Genomic DNA, 14,415 nt, shown 5'->3' on the forward strand with positions numbered 1-14,415 from the left:
TCCCTCCCTCCCTCCCTTCCTTCCTTCCTTCCTTCCTTCCTTCCTTCTTTCCTTCCTGTCTCACTCTGTCACCCAGGCTGGAATGCAGTGGTGCAACCTTGGATCACTGCAACCTTCACCTCCCAGGCTCAAGCAATCCTTCCACCTCAGGCTTCTGAGTAGTTGGGACCACAAGTAGGTGGTATCGCTCAGCTAATTTTTTGTAATTTTGGTTGAGACAGGGTTTCACCATGTTGCCCAGGCTGGTCTCAAACTCCTGAGCTGAACTGATCTATCTGCCTTGGCCTCCCAAAGTGCTGGATTTACAGGTGTAAGCTGACATGCCCAGCCTACCAATTTTCACCTGACTTCACGCTGCATCTACGTCATGAATGGTGTGCGATGCCAAATGCAGGTATTTGTGAGGGCTCTAGAAATAACACTCTGTTTCCTATCCTCTAGCTCTAAAGTCACTGGGAACCACCTCTCACCTTCAGGATGGAGAGAACTGACAATGGAGACCAAGGCTGAGATGATGGCAACGAAAGGCTTCGTTAGATCAGCCGCAGAGCGAGACACAGGCAGCTGTGGCCAGTCACAGGCCTCGCCAGCTGCTGGAAAGGCCTGGGCTTTGCCTTCTTCATGTGAATATTCCTAGTGCCTGGCCTGGTCCCTGACACAAAGCACTCCAGTAGCTGTCGTAAATCCCATTACTGGTATAAATCATCCTACTATAAAGATATGTGTGCATGCATGTTTATTGTGGCACTATTCACAATAGCAAAGACTTGGAACCAACCCAAATGCCCATCAGTGATAGACTGGATGAAAAAAATGTGGCACATATCCATCCATAAAAAAGGATGAGTTCATGTCCTTTACAGGAACATGGATGAAGCTGGAAACCATCATTCTCAGCAAACTGACACGAGGAAACCAAACACCACATGTTCTCACTCATAAGTGGGAGTTGAACAATGAGAACACATGGACATAGGGAGGAGAACAGGGGATGGGGACGTAGAGGAGGAATAGCAGGGGGTGGGGGGCTGGGGAGGGATAATATTAGGAGAAATACCTAATGTAGATGATGGTTGATGTGTGTAGCAAACCGCCATGACATGTGTACACATATGTAACAAACCTGCACGTTCTGCACATGTATCCCAGAACTTAAAGTATATTAAGAAAAAGGTAGCTGTTGTATTGAAGGGAACTGTCATGCAAAAATGCAAAAAGGAACTGTATTAGTCCATTTCACCCTGCTGATAAAGACACAGCTGAGACTGGGTAATTTACAAAAGAAAGAGGTTTATTAGACTTACAGTTCTACATGGCTGGGGAGGCCTCACAATCATGGCAGAAGACAAGGAGGAGCAAGTCACATCTTACATGGATGGCTGCAGGCAAAGAGAGAGCTCGTGCAGAGAAACTTCCCCTTATGAAACCACCGGATCTTGTGAGAACTTATTGACTATCAGGAGAACAGCACAGGAAAGACCTGCTCCCATGATTCAGTTATCTCCCACCGGGACCCTCCCACAACACTTGGGAATTCAGCGTGAGATTTGGGTGTGGACACAGCCAAACCATAACAGGAGTGTGTTTGTGCATGTGTGTGTGTCTGCATGTTCTCTGCATGTGTGTGTGTGCGTGTCTATATGTGCATTGTATGTGAACTAGTGCCCACCTGCTCCTGGCTTTTTTGGTGCCATCTCCAGGAATCTCTGCATCAACAAGTCTGCTAAGAGCTCACAGTTGGAAGCTGATGTAGCTGGGCGTAGTCACTGGCCAGGTGTGGTGGCTTACGCCTCTAATCCCAGCACTTTGGGAGGCCGAGGTGGGCGGATCATGAGGTCAAGAGATCAAGACCATCTTGGCCAACGTGGTGTAAGCCGGTCTTTACTAAAAGTACAAAAATTAGCTGGGCGTGGTGTTGTGTGCCTTAGTCCCAGCTACTCGGGAGGCTGAGGCAGGAGAATCACTTGAACCCAGGACCTGGATGTTGCAGTGAGCTGAGGTTGTGCCACTGCACTCCAGCCTGGAGACAGAGTCACACTCTGTCTCCAAAAAACAAAACAAAATGAAACAAAAAAGTTCAGGAGCCCCAGGATAAGAAGTCAGGAAAGGAGAGCATCTTCAAAGCTGATGGCCATCTTCTGGCAGGCTCCCCACTGGCTGAACCCAGCAGAAAGGCAGGGGGATGCTGCCTTTCTACTAAAAATACAAAAAATTTAGCAATTTCTGAGATTTTAGAGTACCTGTCACCCAAGTGTGTACAACGTGTCCTACGTAGCCTTTTATCCCTCACACGCCTCCCAGCCTTTCCCTACAAGTCCCCAAAGTCCCTTATATCACTCATGCCTGTGTCCTCGTACCTTAGCTCGTACTTTTTTTTTTAAGACAGGATCTTGCTCTGTTACCCAGGCTGGAGTACAGTGGTGTGATCTCAGCTCACTGCAACTTCTGCCTCCTGCACTCAAGTGATCTTTAACCTCAGCCCCCAAAGTAGCTGGGACTACAGGTGCATGCCACCATGCCTGGCTAATTTTTGTATTTTTAGGAGAGACAAAGCTTTGCCATGTTGCCCAGGCTAGTCTTGAACTCCTGAGCGCAAGTGATCCACCTACCTTGACCTCCCAAAATGCTGGGATTTCAGGTGTGAGCTACTGTGTCAGGCCGACCTCCCACTCATCAGTGAGGACATACGATATTTGGTTTTCATTCCTGAGTTACTTCACTTGCAATAATGGCTTTCAGCTCCATCTAAGTTGCTGCAAAATACATTATTTTATTCTTTTTTTATGGCTGAGTAGTATTCCATGGTGTATATATACCACATTTTTCTTTTTCTTTTTTGAGGCAGAGTCTCCCTTTGTTGCCCAGGCTGGAGTGCAGTGGTGGGATCTCGGCTCACTGCAGGCTCCACCTCCCAGGTTTAGGCGACTCTCCTGCCTCAGCATCTGAGTAGCTGGGATTACAGGTGTGCGCTATCATGCCCACCTAATTTTTGTTTTGTTTTGTTTTTTGGTATTTTTAGTAGTGACGGGGTTTTCTCATATTGGCCAGGCTGATGTCGAACTTCTGACCTCAGGTGATCTACCTGCCTCAGTCTCCTGAAGTGTGCCCGGTCTCCACTGTGCCCGGCCTACTTTATCCACTCATTGGTTGATGGGCACTTAGGTGGGTTCCACGTCTTTGCAGTTGTGAATTGTGCTGCTATAAACACGTGTGTACAAGTATCTTTTTCATATAATGACTTCTTTTCCTTGGGTAGACACCCAGTAGTGGGATTGATTGCTAGTGCAGAGTCATCAGAAAAAGGGAAATCATAAAATATTTTTAAAAAATAAAAATAATTATACTAATAAAACTACAGTTTAAAATTATGCTGGTGTGCACATAACAGTTACATTGTATTAGATATTTTAAATAATTTGGACACAATTTAAAGTTATGAGAGGATATACATAGGTTATATGAAAATACTGCATCATTTAATATGAGATACTTCAGCATCTGCAGATTTTGGTATCCCTGGGGGTCCTGACACCAATCCCCACAGATTCCAAGGGACGATTGTGTAAGGGTGAGCACAGTCCCTGGCCGTAGTAAACACTCAATAAAGGTTACCTATATTGGCCAGGCACGGTGGCTCATGCCTGTAATCCCGGCACTTTAGGAGGCCGAGGCAGGCAGATTATGAGGTCAAGAGATTGAGACCATCCTGGATACATGGTGAAACCCCATCTTTACTAAAAATACAAAAATTAGCTGGGCATGGTGGCATGTGCCTGTAATCCCAGCTACTCGGGAGGCTGAGGCAGGAGAATCACTTGAACCCCGGAGGCAGAGGTTGCAGTGAGCTGAGATCGTGCCACCGCACTCCAGCCTAGAGACTGAGTGGGACTCTGCCTAAAAAAAAAAAAAAGAAGTGTCTATGTGTATGAACTGAGTAACACAGGCTCATTTACCAGAAACCCGGGCGGAGCAGAGCTGGGCTTCGCTGTCCATGGGATTCCCCCTCTACTGACCAACACAGTCCCCTCTCTCCCAGAGCCCAGGGTTTTATAATCAGAGGTCAAGTTCTAAGGAAGGAAGTTTGGGAGCTCAGAGTGGGCAGGCAACTTACTGGGTTTACAAATTCTTCCTAGATTGCAACACACTTTCTTGCTGGCTCGTTGTTAGTGAGTTGGGAATGTTTTCCTTCTTCTCTTTTAGTGAGGTAAGGTCATTATTTTACACATGCCTCTAATTGGAGCTCCCTCCCTTCCTCAAAAACTAATCGAGCCTTTTCCAGGTCAGATTGGTGCTTAGTCATCTGAACATGAGTCCCGTCCTCTTCCCTTCATCTTTCCCAGGCTGGATTTCATGTCTGAAACAATAGGAAATGACAGACTCTATTTTCTTTTCTTAAAAGGACTCAATCCATGGAGTCATGAGTTTGGAACAGGGAAAGTGTGGGGAATTAATAACGTCCTCCCAATCAGAAGTGACCAGCTTTCCTCTCTTTGTCCGCCTGAGTCTCTGCAGCCTGAGCTCATGATATCACAGGCAGTTCAGTTAAAAGCAGGAAGTGGCATTTTCACCTGAAGATAAATTTCCAATTGGATTTTCTGTTGGACTCACTGGAAGGAAATGCAATTAGGCAGTGAGCAGTCTTGGGGCAAAGATTGGAAACTTTTCAAAAAAGAACTCTGCCAGAAATAATTTGTTAGGCCCTTGAGATCTATTTGCATTGGTGATATTAACTGCCTCTTAAAGTGTACACGCGAGTCGGTCACCGGAATACTTAGGATAATCACTCTTCAGATAAGAGTGATGATTTTAATTTCTTCAACAGAATTCAGCTGTAATTTGGTCATTTCCAAGATACTGAGATTAACTGGATGGTGATCAGCGGCCTTATAATCAGGAGCAATTATTATTCCAAGAGGCAGAAGGTCAAAGTTAGAGGCCAGGCCCAGCCTGCTCCTGGCTGTGGGTTCCTTATCTGTTCAGAATCCGGAGGCAAAAGAGTATTAGGAGCAGGTAATGGACCCAAGGCCAGGAGCAGGCTGAGTGATGTCGCCCTAAGTGGGTAGTGTTGTTCATTTTTTTGAGATGGAGTTTCGCTCTTGTAGCCCAGGCTGGAGTGCAATGGCGTGATCTTGGCTCACCACAACCTCTGCCTCCTGGGTTCAAGCGATTCTCCTGCCTCAGCCTCCCAAGTAGCTGGGATTACAGGTATCTGCCACCACGCCCAGCTAATTTTGTATTTTTAGTGGAGAGGGTGTTTCTCCATGTTGGTCAGGCTGATCTCAAACTCCTGACCTCAGGTGATCCGCCCACCTTGGCCTCCCAAAGTGCTGGGATTACAGGCATGAGCCACCACACCTGGCCGGTAATGTTCTTACAGCCGGACACAGGCACGTGCCAAAGCCCAAAATATAGACATCCTCCTGGTGCCCTTTACCCTTTTCATGTCATTTTCCCTCACTCTGGCTGTTCCCTGTTTTCAAACATGCTGTTCCGGTTCCCACCTCCTGGCCCACTGCAGCTGCTCCTTTCCCCACCTTCCTTCACCTTTGGAAATTCTGCCTGTTCTCTGAGGACCACGCTGGGCACTCTCTCTGATCCAGAAGCCTCCCCTAGTCCATTTGGTGGAATCATTTTCTCTGAGCTCCCAGGGCCACTTGGTTTGGCCATTTACTGTCATTCTTTGTCATTCTTTGCTTTTTCAGAGTTGGAGTCTTGCTCTGTGGCCCAGGCTGGAGTGCAGTGGCGCAAACTCGGCTCACTGCAACCTCTGCCTCCTGGGTTCAACAGACTCTCAGCCTCAGCCTCCCGAATAGCTGGGATTATAGGCGACTGCAAGCACGTCCAGCTAACTTTTGTATTTTTACTAGAGATGAGGTTTCACCATGTTGGCCAGGCTGGTCTTGAACTCCTGACCTCAAGTGATCTGCCCGCCTCAACTTCCGAAAGTGCTGGGATTACAGGCTAGAGCCACTGTGCCCGACCTGCTGTCATTCTTACACTTTGTCTTGTGCAGCTAAACCCCTGAAGGATAAAGAAAGGGCGTCTGCTGAATCTGCTGATGGGCTCAGCAAAGAGACGAAGCGATCAAAGGGAAAGGGAAAGAGAAAGAGAAAGACAAAGAGGAAGGCAGGAGGGGCAGTCCCTTCCTGGTGGACCCAGGGGCTCTTCCTGGAGCAGGGGGCAGGCAGGGCCCTGATGAGGGAGAAAGGTCTGGCCTGAGGTTGCTCTCAAATGCTGCTGGGGTGCTGGTGCCAGCAGGGTCAGGAAAAAGAGGCCCTTTAGGCTCTCCAAGGTGGTCACACCCTTTTCAGGGCACAAAGGAAGGGAACTAACAGTAGCAGCAGTGCCCAAAGAAGTGACGGTGACAGCAGATGCCACAAGACCACGGCCAGATTGTGTGTGAAGAGCAAAAAGGAGCAGTGGGCTGAGTGTGGCCGGGGAGGGAAGGGACACTACTCCTGCAGTCGTGGCTCTGTGGGGAGTCAGAGCTCACGAAGGTGAGGCTGCAGCCCCCGAGGGACCAGGGTCTGTGCACAGGAAGGTGGGCAGAGGTCGGGTAGGGTAGAGCTGGGTTCCCACATTTCTGTGCCTGGGACTTTGATATTTGATGATGTCCTCGGTTGGTGAGGGGAGGGAAATATCTGTCCCATGTTATCAATGAATCGAGCAGGCGTCTCCAAGCCCGACTTCATACACTAGCTCAGCATTGTCCAATAGAGCCATCTGCACTGTCCAAGGCAGTAGCCACTGGCCATGTGGCTGTTGAGTACTTGAAATGTGACTAGTGCAACTGAGCAGGTGACTTTTACATTTTATTAATTGATTTCAATTTCAAAGTAAATGACTGCATGTGGCTAGTGGCTCAATCCTGGACAGCACAGCCCGGAACTGACAGCATCTGCAATTAGCTACACTCATTCATTCTCCAGGGAGCCTGGCACTGTGCCACACCCAGAGGAGGTGACTGGTTGATTTGAAATTCCTAAAAATGACGCAGTGGTCCCGGATCCTGAGCTGGCTTCCTGCATTCTCCCTTATGGGCTGATGGTTATCGTGGCTCTTTCCTGCTTTCTCTTTAGCTATGGACCAGTGCAGCTTCCAGTCCACAGAGCATTTGTTGGATTATTTAGGATTTAATCTCCAAGGCTACCATCCAGTCTTAGGGTGGAGTTTGGCCAACTCCACACTGGTGGTCAGGCTTACAATGGGTTTTTAAAACCAAATGACCATAGTTCCGGGTTATAGCTACCCTGCCAAAACCGAGCACAGCTCAAGTCTGCATGCCGGATACTTGACAATGAACTTGGCTGCAGAATCCAAGACAGTTCAGGCCTTGACACTTTTCCTCTGAGCTCTGCAGATGCAATTATTTCTCCACCACAAACTCGTCTCTATAGCAGGGCTGAAGGAGGCTGGCTTGTCCTCTCCCTCAATGATTCATTGCTATAATGCTTTTGAATTTTGCAATGTGCCCTTAGTGTGGTCTAAATGGTGTGACCTTGGCCACACGGGATGCTGGATGCTGCCTCTCATGGGGAGATGTCATTGATGATAAAAGCTGAAATGTATTGTCATTATGTGTAAAGCACCACTAGGAAGTAGATCCCATTATTATGCCCATTTTACAGATGAGGAAACTGAGGCACAGATAAGTCACCCCAAGACTCAGCTAGGACTGAGTCAGAGCAGAAGCTGGGAGACAAGAGTAACACAGTGACCGAGGAAACCCTGAGTCCAGAGCTGAAGCAGAGTCATGTCTAGTCTGGTTGATGTCAGTGTTCCAGGGGTCCAGGGTGACAGGCAGGAAGTAGGGTGGAGCTTCAGGGCAGTGGTGCTTTTCAGGAGGTCCCGCTGGACATCTGGAGATGCGGGGAGTGGCACCGAGACCCAGGGAGATGGAGGAGAGGCTGGCTTGGATTTCCTGACTGCCTGGCATTGGGCTTTGGTTCCTGGAGCAGGGACTGGTTTCCAGGAACTCAAGGAGAAGGCTGGGGGAGACTGAAAGGATGATCTTGTGGGCACCTCTTTCCAAGACTCCCCAAATGCCGGGTGTATGAGTGGCTGACTTCCCGACACCATGAGCTAGTGGGGAGGGTCACTGACATTCCTTCGGGCCTGGCTCCCACCCACTGAGGTTGTAAGTGACGCCGCCCAGCATTGCGGCTTGGCAGGAGCTGGTACGCTCCCTGTCCACAGATCTGTCACACTGGATGCTGTAAGTCAGTTTCCTGAGATAGAGATTCGTGTACGAGAGATTGATTGAAGGAGTGCTTTCCGGGGAAACACCTGTTAGAAAGGAGGGAGGAGTAATTCTCTGCAGAAGAGGACAGGTGTGGGCCATTCTCAGCCACTCCTCTCAGCAGCTGAGGGCTGGTGCCTGGGAGGGGGGCACCAACATTGCAATGGGCCCATTTGTGGCGTCAGCAGTGGAACTGCTTCCAGGCTGCCCAGAACCTGCTTGGTCCCTGGGTTTCTCCCTGAAGCGGCAGCAAATGTCATGGCTGCTGCAAGCATCAGCAGCCCCTCGGACAAGCTCGAGTGTGTCCAGAAGAGTAGAATTTCACCGCAGGCAGCTCATGGATGGAAAGTCAGCATTAGCAGCAAGTAGCTGAGGTAGGGCCATGCAAACCTCCCAGGGGGACAGGGACCTGTGCACTGAGCCTTTGGGGTTTGCATTTTTAGTAGAGCCGGGGTTTCACCATGTTGGCCAGGCTGGTCTTGAACTCCTGAATGACACAGTGAATGAGACATGTAGGTGTATCCCAGGAAGGTGGGCAGAGGTCGGGTAAGGTGGAGCTGGGTTCCCACCTGGGACCTGTGAAGTGGTCACAGGTCCAACTGTGAATTCTGGCTTCTTTTCACAGGACTCCTGGGACCTCACAGCTCGGAAACAATGGGGTCTCTGCTGCACAAAAGCAAGAAGTGGCAGCCACATGAGCCCGCACACCCTAGGAGGACCCATCCGGGAGCTTCCACCCAGTCACTGAAGTCTGTCAGCAATCTCTTATTCAAATCTGCTCTGGTCATTTCCCCCTGGGCTTTGTGCCCAGCCAAACACAATCTCAGCAGGACCCTTCAGACTCCTTCCACAAGGAGAACATGGCATTCTTCTTGGAGGCTCTGAAAATGGAAAGAAATATCTCACTGTATCTGCACAGGCCAAAGACTGGCCCTCGAGTTGGCAACCCTGTTTACCAGCTGCCTCTGCAGGGATCCTGGGAGGGTGTGTGTGTGTGTCTCTGTGTGTGTGTGTGTGTGTGTATAAGTGTGCATGATGCTGGCAGCTGATTCAGATAAGGGAAGACCTATTTGTGGAATTCAAGAAAAGCATTTGACTGAGACAAATATGGGCACAGCTCTTTCTTCAACTGGTAAAGTGACCATCTGCAGCCCTAAGAAGACAGTCATCAGCCATCAGCTGGATGGCATTTGTGTTCATGGAGAAAGGGGAGATGCTGCCTTCAAACTGGAAATAGAGACAGACAGCTGCTCTGGGAGCCGGGACAATATCAAAGTGCTCCTTGCTGAACTCAGGGACATGAAAGGACAAAGATTATCTTATTAGAACAAAATCGTTATGAAGCAGTTGGACAATGGAATTCACTTCATTCTCTGCTATGATGTAGAATCGATTTCTTTCCAGGGCAGGCACAGTGGCTCATGCCTGTAATCCCAGCACTTTGGGAGGCTGAGGCAGGAGGATCACCTGAGTTCAGGAGGATCATCTGAGTTCAGGAGTTCGAGACCAGCCTGGCCAACATGGTGAAACCCCCCATTGTTTCCCTGTGTTTGCAGAGTTAGTGATGATAAAGTAACAAAATACAGAGAGAGCTCTTTGGTAGTAGGCATATGAAAAATGCAATCAGTTTTCTATTCTAAGCCCCTTTAGGACAAAAAAGAAAAAAAAACTTTTCTTGTTTGATCCACAGCTATTAGCCTCCTGTCCACCAGGGGGAGCCGTCTGCAGAAATCACTCATCAGTTCTCCCACTGGTGTCTGTGTTTGGAACTCTTTCTTCTGCTCCTCCGCCCCGCCCTCCTCCAGTGGGGTAGGAGCCAGTTGTTTGTGTTTTTTGAGACCGAGTGTCACTCTGTCTCCAGGCTGGAGGGCAGTGGCACAATCTCTGCTCACTGCAACCTCTGCCTCCTGGGTTCAAGCGATTCTTCTGCCTCAGCCTCTTGAGTAGCTGGGACTACAGGCGCCCACCACCACACATGGCTAATTTTTATATTTTTAGTAGAGATGGGGTTTCACTATGTTAGGCTGGTCTCGAACTCCTGACCTCATGATCCACCTGCCTTGGCCTCCCAAAATGCTGGGATTACAGGCGTAAGCCACCACGCCTGGCTGGGACCCAGTTTTTGGGGAGATTTTGGAGCCAGCTCCACTTGACCCTGGCCCACTGCATTGTTAGGTACCCTGGTTGATGGCTTTTACCACCAGGAGCTCTGCCGTTTTAAACTCTAAGCCAGGAGCCAGCAACCTTTTTTCTATAGAGGGCAAGAAAGTAAATATTTTAGGCTTTGCCAACCATACTTTGTTTATAAAAATAGGTTACAGGCCAGATCCATCCTGCTGTCTGTTTTTGTACAGCCTTTCAGTTAAGAATGGTTTTTACATTTTCATTTACTTTTATTTACATTATTTTAAAAAATTAAATAGAGGTAGGGTCATATTATGTTGCCCAGGCTAGTCTCAAACTCCTGGCCTCCAGCTTTTATGTTTTTAAATGGTTGGTTTGAAAAAAAGAGAATCTGTAACGTGAAAATAAAATGAAACTTAAATTTCAGTGTCCAAAAAGAACGTTTTATTGGAATACAGCCAAGTTCATTCATTATGTATTATCTGTGGGTGCTTTTGAGCTGCAATGGAGAATTGAGTAATTGTGGCAGAGAGGATTTGACCCACAAATGACTAAAATATTTATAATCTTGCCTTTTTTTTTAGACAATGTCTCTCACTCTATCGCCCAGGCTAGAGTGCAGTGGCATGATCTTGGCTCACTGCAACCTCTGCCTCTCAGGTTCAAGCGATTCTCCTGCCTCAGCCTACTGAGTAGTTGGAATTACAGGCATGTGCCAATACACCAGGCTAATTTTTTATTTATTTTTTTGGTAGAGATGGGGTTTCACCACGTTGGCCAGGCTGATTGATCTCAAACTCCTGATCTCAAGTGATCTGCCTGCCCTGGCCTCTTTAAAGTGCTGGGATTACAGGCGTGAGCCACTGTGCCTGGCCTGTCATCTTGCCTTTTTTAAGTTTGCTAACCCTTGGTCTAAACAAAGTCAGTGGTTAAAATCACTCATGAGCTCACGCTTGCTGAGTATCTGTATAACTATTTTACAGGTATATATAAATCTGTTTACTTATCCGTAAAACGGGGGTAATAGGACCATCTCATGACATTGTGAAGACTGAATGACTCAGGACACGAAAAGAAGCTAGAATAGTACCTGACATTATAAGCACTCAAAAAATGTAAATTCTTATTAAGTATAGACTTGTGAATGTATCGACACAAATTCAAATAAATACAGAAAACAAAGACTCTTCCCTCCTCATTTATTTTGGAATGTGCTGGAAACAGCTTGAAACGTCCCTTTAATAGCTTCCTGGCCTCACGAGTGTTGGATGAGCTGACAAATTCTCCTTCATAGAAGGTACAGGTGAACCAGAACTGGGGGGCATTTGGGATCCTTCCTTCTTCAGAAAGTGCGATCACCTCAAGACGCATGTGGTTTTCAGTAGAACTGGCCCATGTTTCTGGGGAGTGAGGTGTCCAAACCACTGTTCATACATATTTCCTGGATGATTTGCTCCCTGCGCTCAATCCTTTCTGCGAGCTCTGCAGCTTCTATGGAACTGTAGACAGGATATGAAGTCCTGTGGAACCCCGACAGTTCCCCTGGGAAGTCAGAGTCAGAAGAGTCCTCCTCCTCTTCTTCGTCCTCGCTGTCCTCCTCAGCCCTGTCACTTCCTGGCACCAGCTGCTCCCTCCCCAGCTGCAACTTGTGGACATCCTTGGCACAGGACTCTCTGACGACCAAGGCACACAATGTGAGGGCCAGGCCGATGCAGACGCTGGACACAAACAGCAGGGCAGCTCTCTCGGGGTGGGCTGCGGGAGGAAGAGAACATGTCAGGAGCTGGGAGGAGCCGGCAGACTAACCAGTGCCATGCCCACAGAAACCAGACGTCTGCCCAAGCAGGGGGCTAATGAAGAATGCCAGTCCAGCGTCTTTGAAACTGTCCACACCACAAGGATCATATATCCCCATGGACTTTTTTTCAAAAAGCTTTTGAGCATATGGAGTCAATATATACATGTGTAGGAGAAAAACACACAGCAGAGGGGCTCCGGAGCCAGACTCGTCTGAGTTCATACTCAGATCTGCCACTAACTAGCTGTGTGACTTTGGGCAAGTTTCGTAACCTTTCTGTGCCTTAGTTTCCTCATCTGTAAACCAGGGCTTATAGTATCTTTCATCACTGAGTTGTTACGGTGAAATGAGTGAATTCCTATAAAGCTCTCAAAATACTCACTGACACATAGTAAATGCTCAATAAAGTGTTGCTATTGTTAGTAGTAGTAGAAGTAGATCATGAAGAATTAATTTATGTATGAAGTATATATGTGAACCTAAGTAATAATAAAATAGATGTTAGCAAAACTGAATTCTGTTCTTTCTCAGCTTAAAAAGTAAATATAAATGTACAGTTACCCCTTAGTATCTGTGGCGTACTGGTTCCAGGACCCCTCCCCCACACTCCCAGGATACCAAAATTCGCGGACGCTTGAGTCACTTATATGAAATGGCATAGAATTTGCATACAACATAAGCACACTCTCCCCTATTCCTTAAATCACTTCTGTATTATTTATAATAGCGAATGCAATGGAAATGCTATGTAAGTAGTTGTTATAATCTATTGTTTTGGGAATAATGACAGGAAAAAATGTCTGTACACGTTTGATATAGATGCAACTATCCAGTTAAAAAAGATACTTTCGATCTGCGTTGGTTGAATCCACAGATGTGAAAACCATAGACACAGAAGGCCAACTGTAATATAAAATACAAAAATATGCTGAGTGTGGTGGCTCACACCGGTAATCCCGACATTTTGGGAGGGCAAGGTGGGTGGATCGCTTGAGCTCAGGGGTTCAAGATCAGCTTGGGCAACATGTTTACAAAAAAACCAAAAACATAAACAAAGTGTAGCTGGGCATAGTGGTGCATGCTTATAGTCTCAGCTACTAGGGAAGCTGAGGTAGGATGACCGCTTGAGCCTGCGAAATCAAGATTGCGTCACTGTACTCCAGCCCGGGGAGCAGCATGAGACCCTGCCTCACAAACAAACAAACAAACAAACAAACAAATAAAAAGAAAGAAAAGAAAAAGGAAAACGAAAACAAAAAAATACTAAAATAAAATAAAAAATGTCAATATTTTATTGCAATACAACAAAATATAACAGTGACATAAATATAAATATAATACGAAGTTCTGGGAATTTTTCCTGCATCCAAATGGATTCTCCATGGAATAATAGAAATGAAATCACGTTGGTAAAGTTACTTAGAGACAAAAATCATAGAAACAAAAATAATGCTAATATGTGCTATGTGTCTCGGTCTAAACCTTTACGTATGTTTGCCTCTGCATTACCTCTATATGGAAAGGGCTACTTTGCTTTGTTACTGTCACTATCCCCACTTATGGTTGTGTAACCCTCCGGGTGTTATGACCCCCATTCTGAGAAATAGTGATCCAGTTAAGTCCTTCATAATACGAATCAGGAGTTGAGAAACTTTTCCAGTAAGTAGCCAGATAGTAAGTATTTTACGTTTTATGAACCATACAGTCTCTGTTGCAAATATTCAACTCTGCTGTTGCAGTGCAAAAACAACCGCATAGCAACCACAAAGCATGGTTGTGTACCAATAAAGCTTTATTTATAGATTTGACCCACAGGCCAGTTTGCTGATCCTGGTGTAGATGTTCAAGCTGAGCCCCACCTAGGGGAAGTCTGTGACTGGGGTCAGTTGGCCTCTTCAAGTAGAGTCAGTCCGGGAACTCAGGACTTGAACAGTGGGCTCCTTGTGGGGTGTTGGGGCGTGCAGTAGGTACCCCTGGCATTTTCTCAGCACGTCTCAACTGAACAGGTCCTCCTCCAGGCAACTTTCTCCCCTGTGATTCTAAGTGAAAAAGGAAAACTGCTGTCTTCACGACTTCTGTCCTTCCCCAGTGCTCCAGAATTGGAGCTTCTAAACTCAAGGGCTGTCAAGTTTCATGCACAGTCGAGGGATGCAGCCTCTGTGATCTGATCAGAGGGGTGGAGCCGGGACAGCTTATCTTCTTGAAACCTGAAACATCCCCATTCGGCTTCCGTCACTTGCAGCTCAAGTCACTG

At 47.2% G+C, this 14,415-nt stretch overlaps 1 protein-coding gene across 15 annotated transcripts in view; it reads right to left on the reverse strand.

The window, feature by feature from the left end:
• Nucleotides 1-11,545: 11,545 nt before the first annotated feature.
• Nucleotides 11,546-14,415, reverse strand: part of EVA1C (eva-1 homolog C) — a 107,845-nt gene continuing 104,975 nt past the window's right edge. For all 15 annotated transcript variants that reach the window (XM_032277026.1, XM_032277036.1, XM_032277027.1 and 12 more), the window contains one exon: nucleotides 11,546-12,118. In XM_032277026.1, coding sequence (XP_032132917.1) covers nucleotides 11,742-12,118 — 377 coding nt within the window. In that variant the 3' untranslated portion in view covers nucleotides 11,546-11,741. The remainder of the gene's footprint in view (nucleotides 12,119-14,415) is intronic.

Source organism: Sapajus apella, unplaced genomic scaffold (genome assembly GCF_009761245.1).
Source record: "Sapajus apella isolate SASKATOON/1434 unplaced genomic scaffold, GSC_monkey_1.0 scaffold8, whole genome shotgun sequence".
NCBI classification, from domain to species: domain Eukaryota; kingdom Metazoa; phylum Chordata; class Mammalia; order Primates; family Cebidae; genus Sapajus; species Sapajus apella.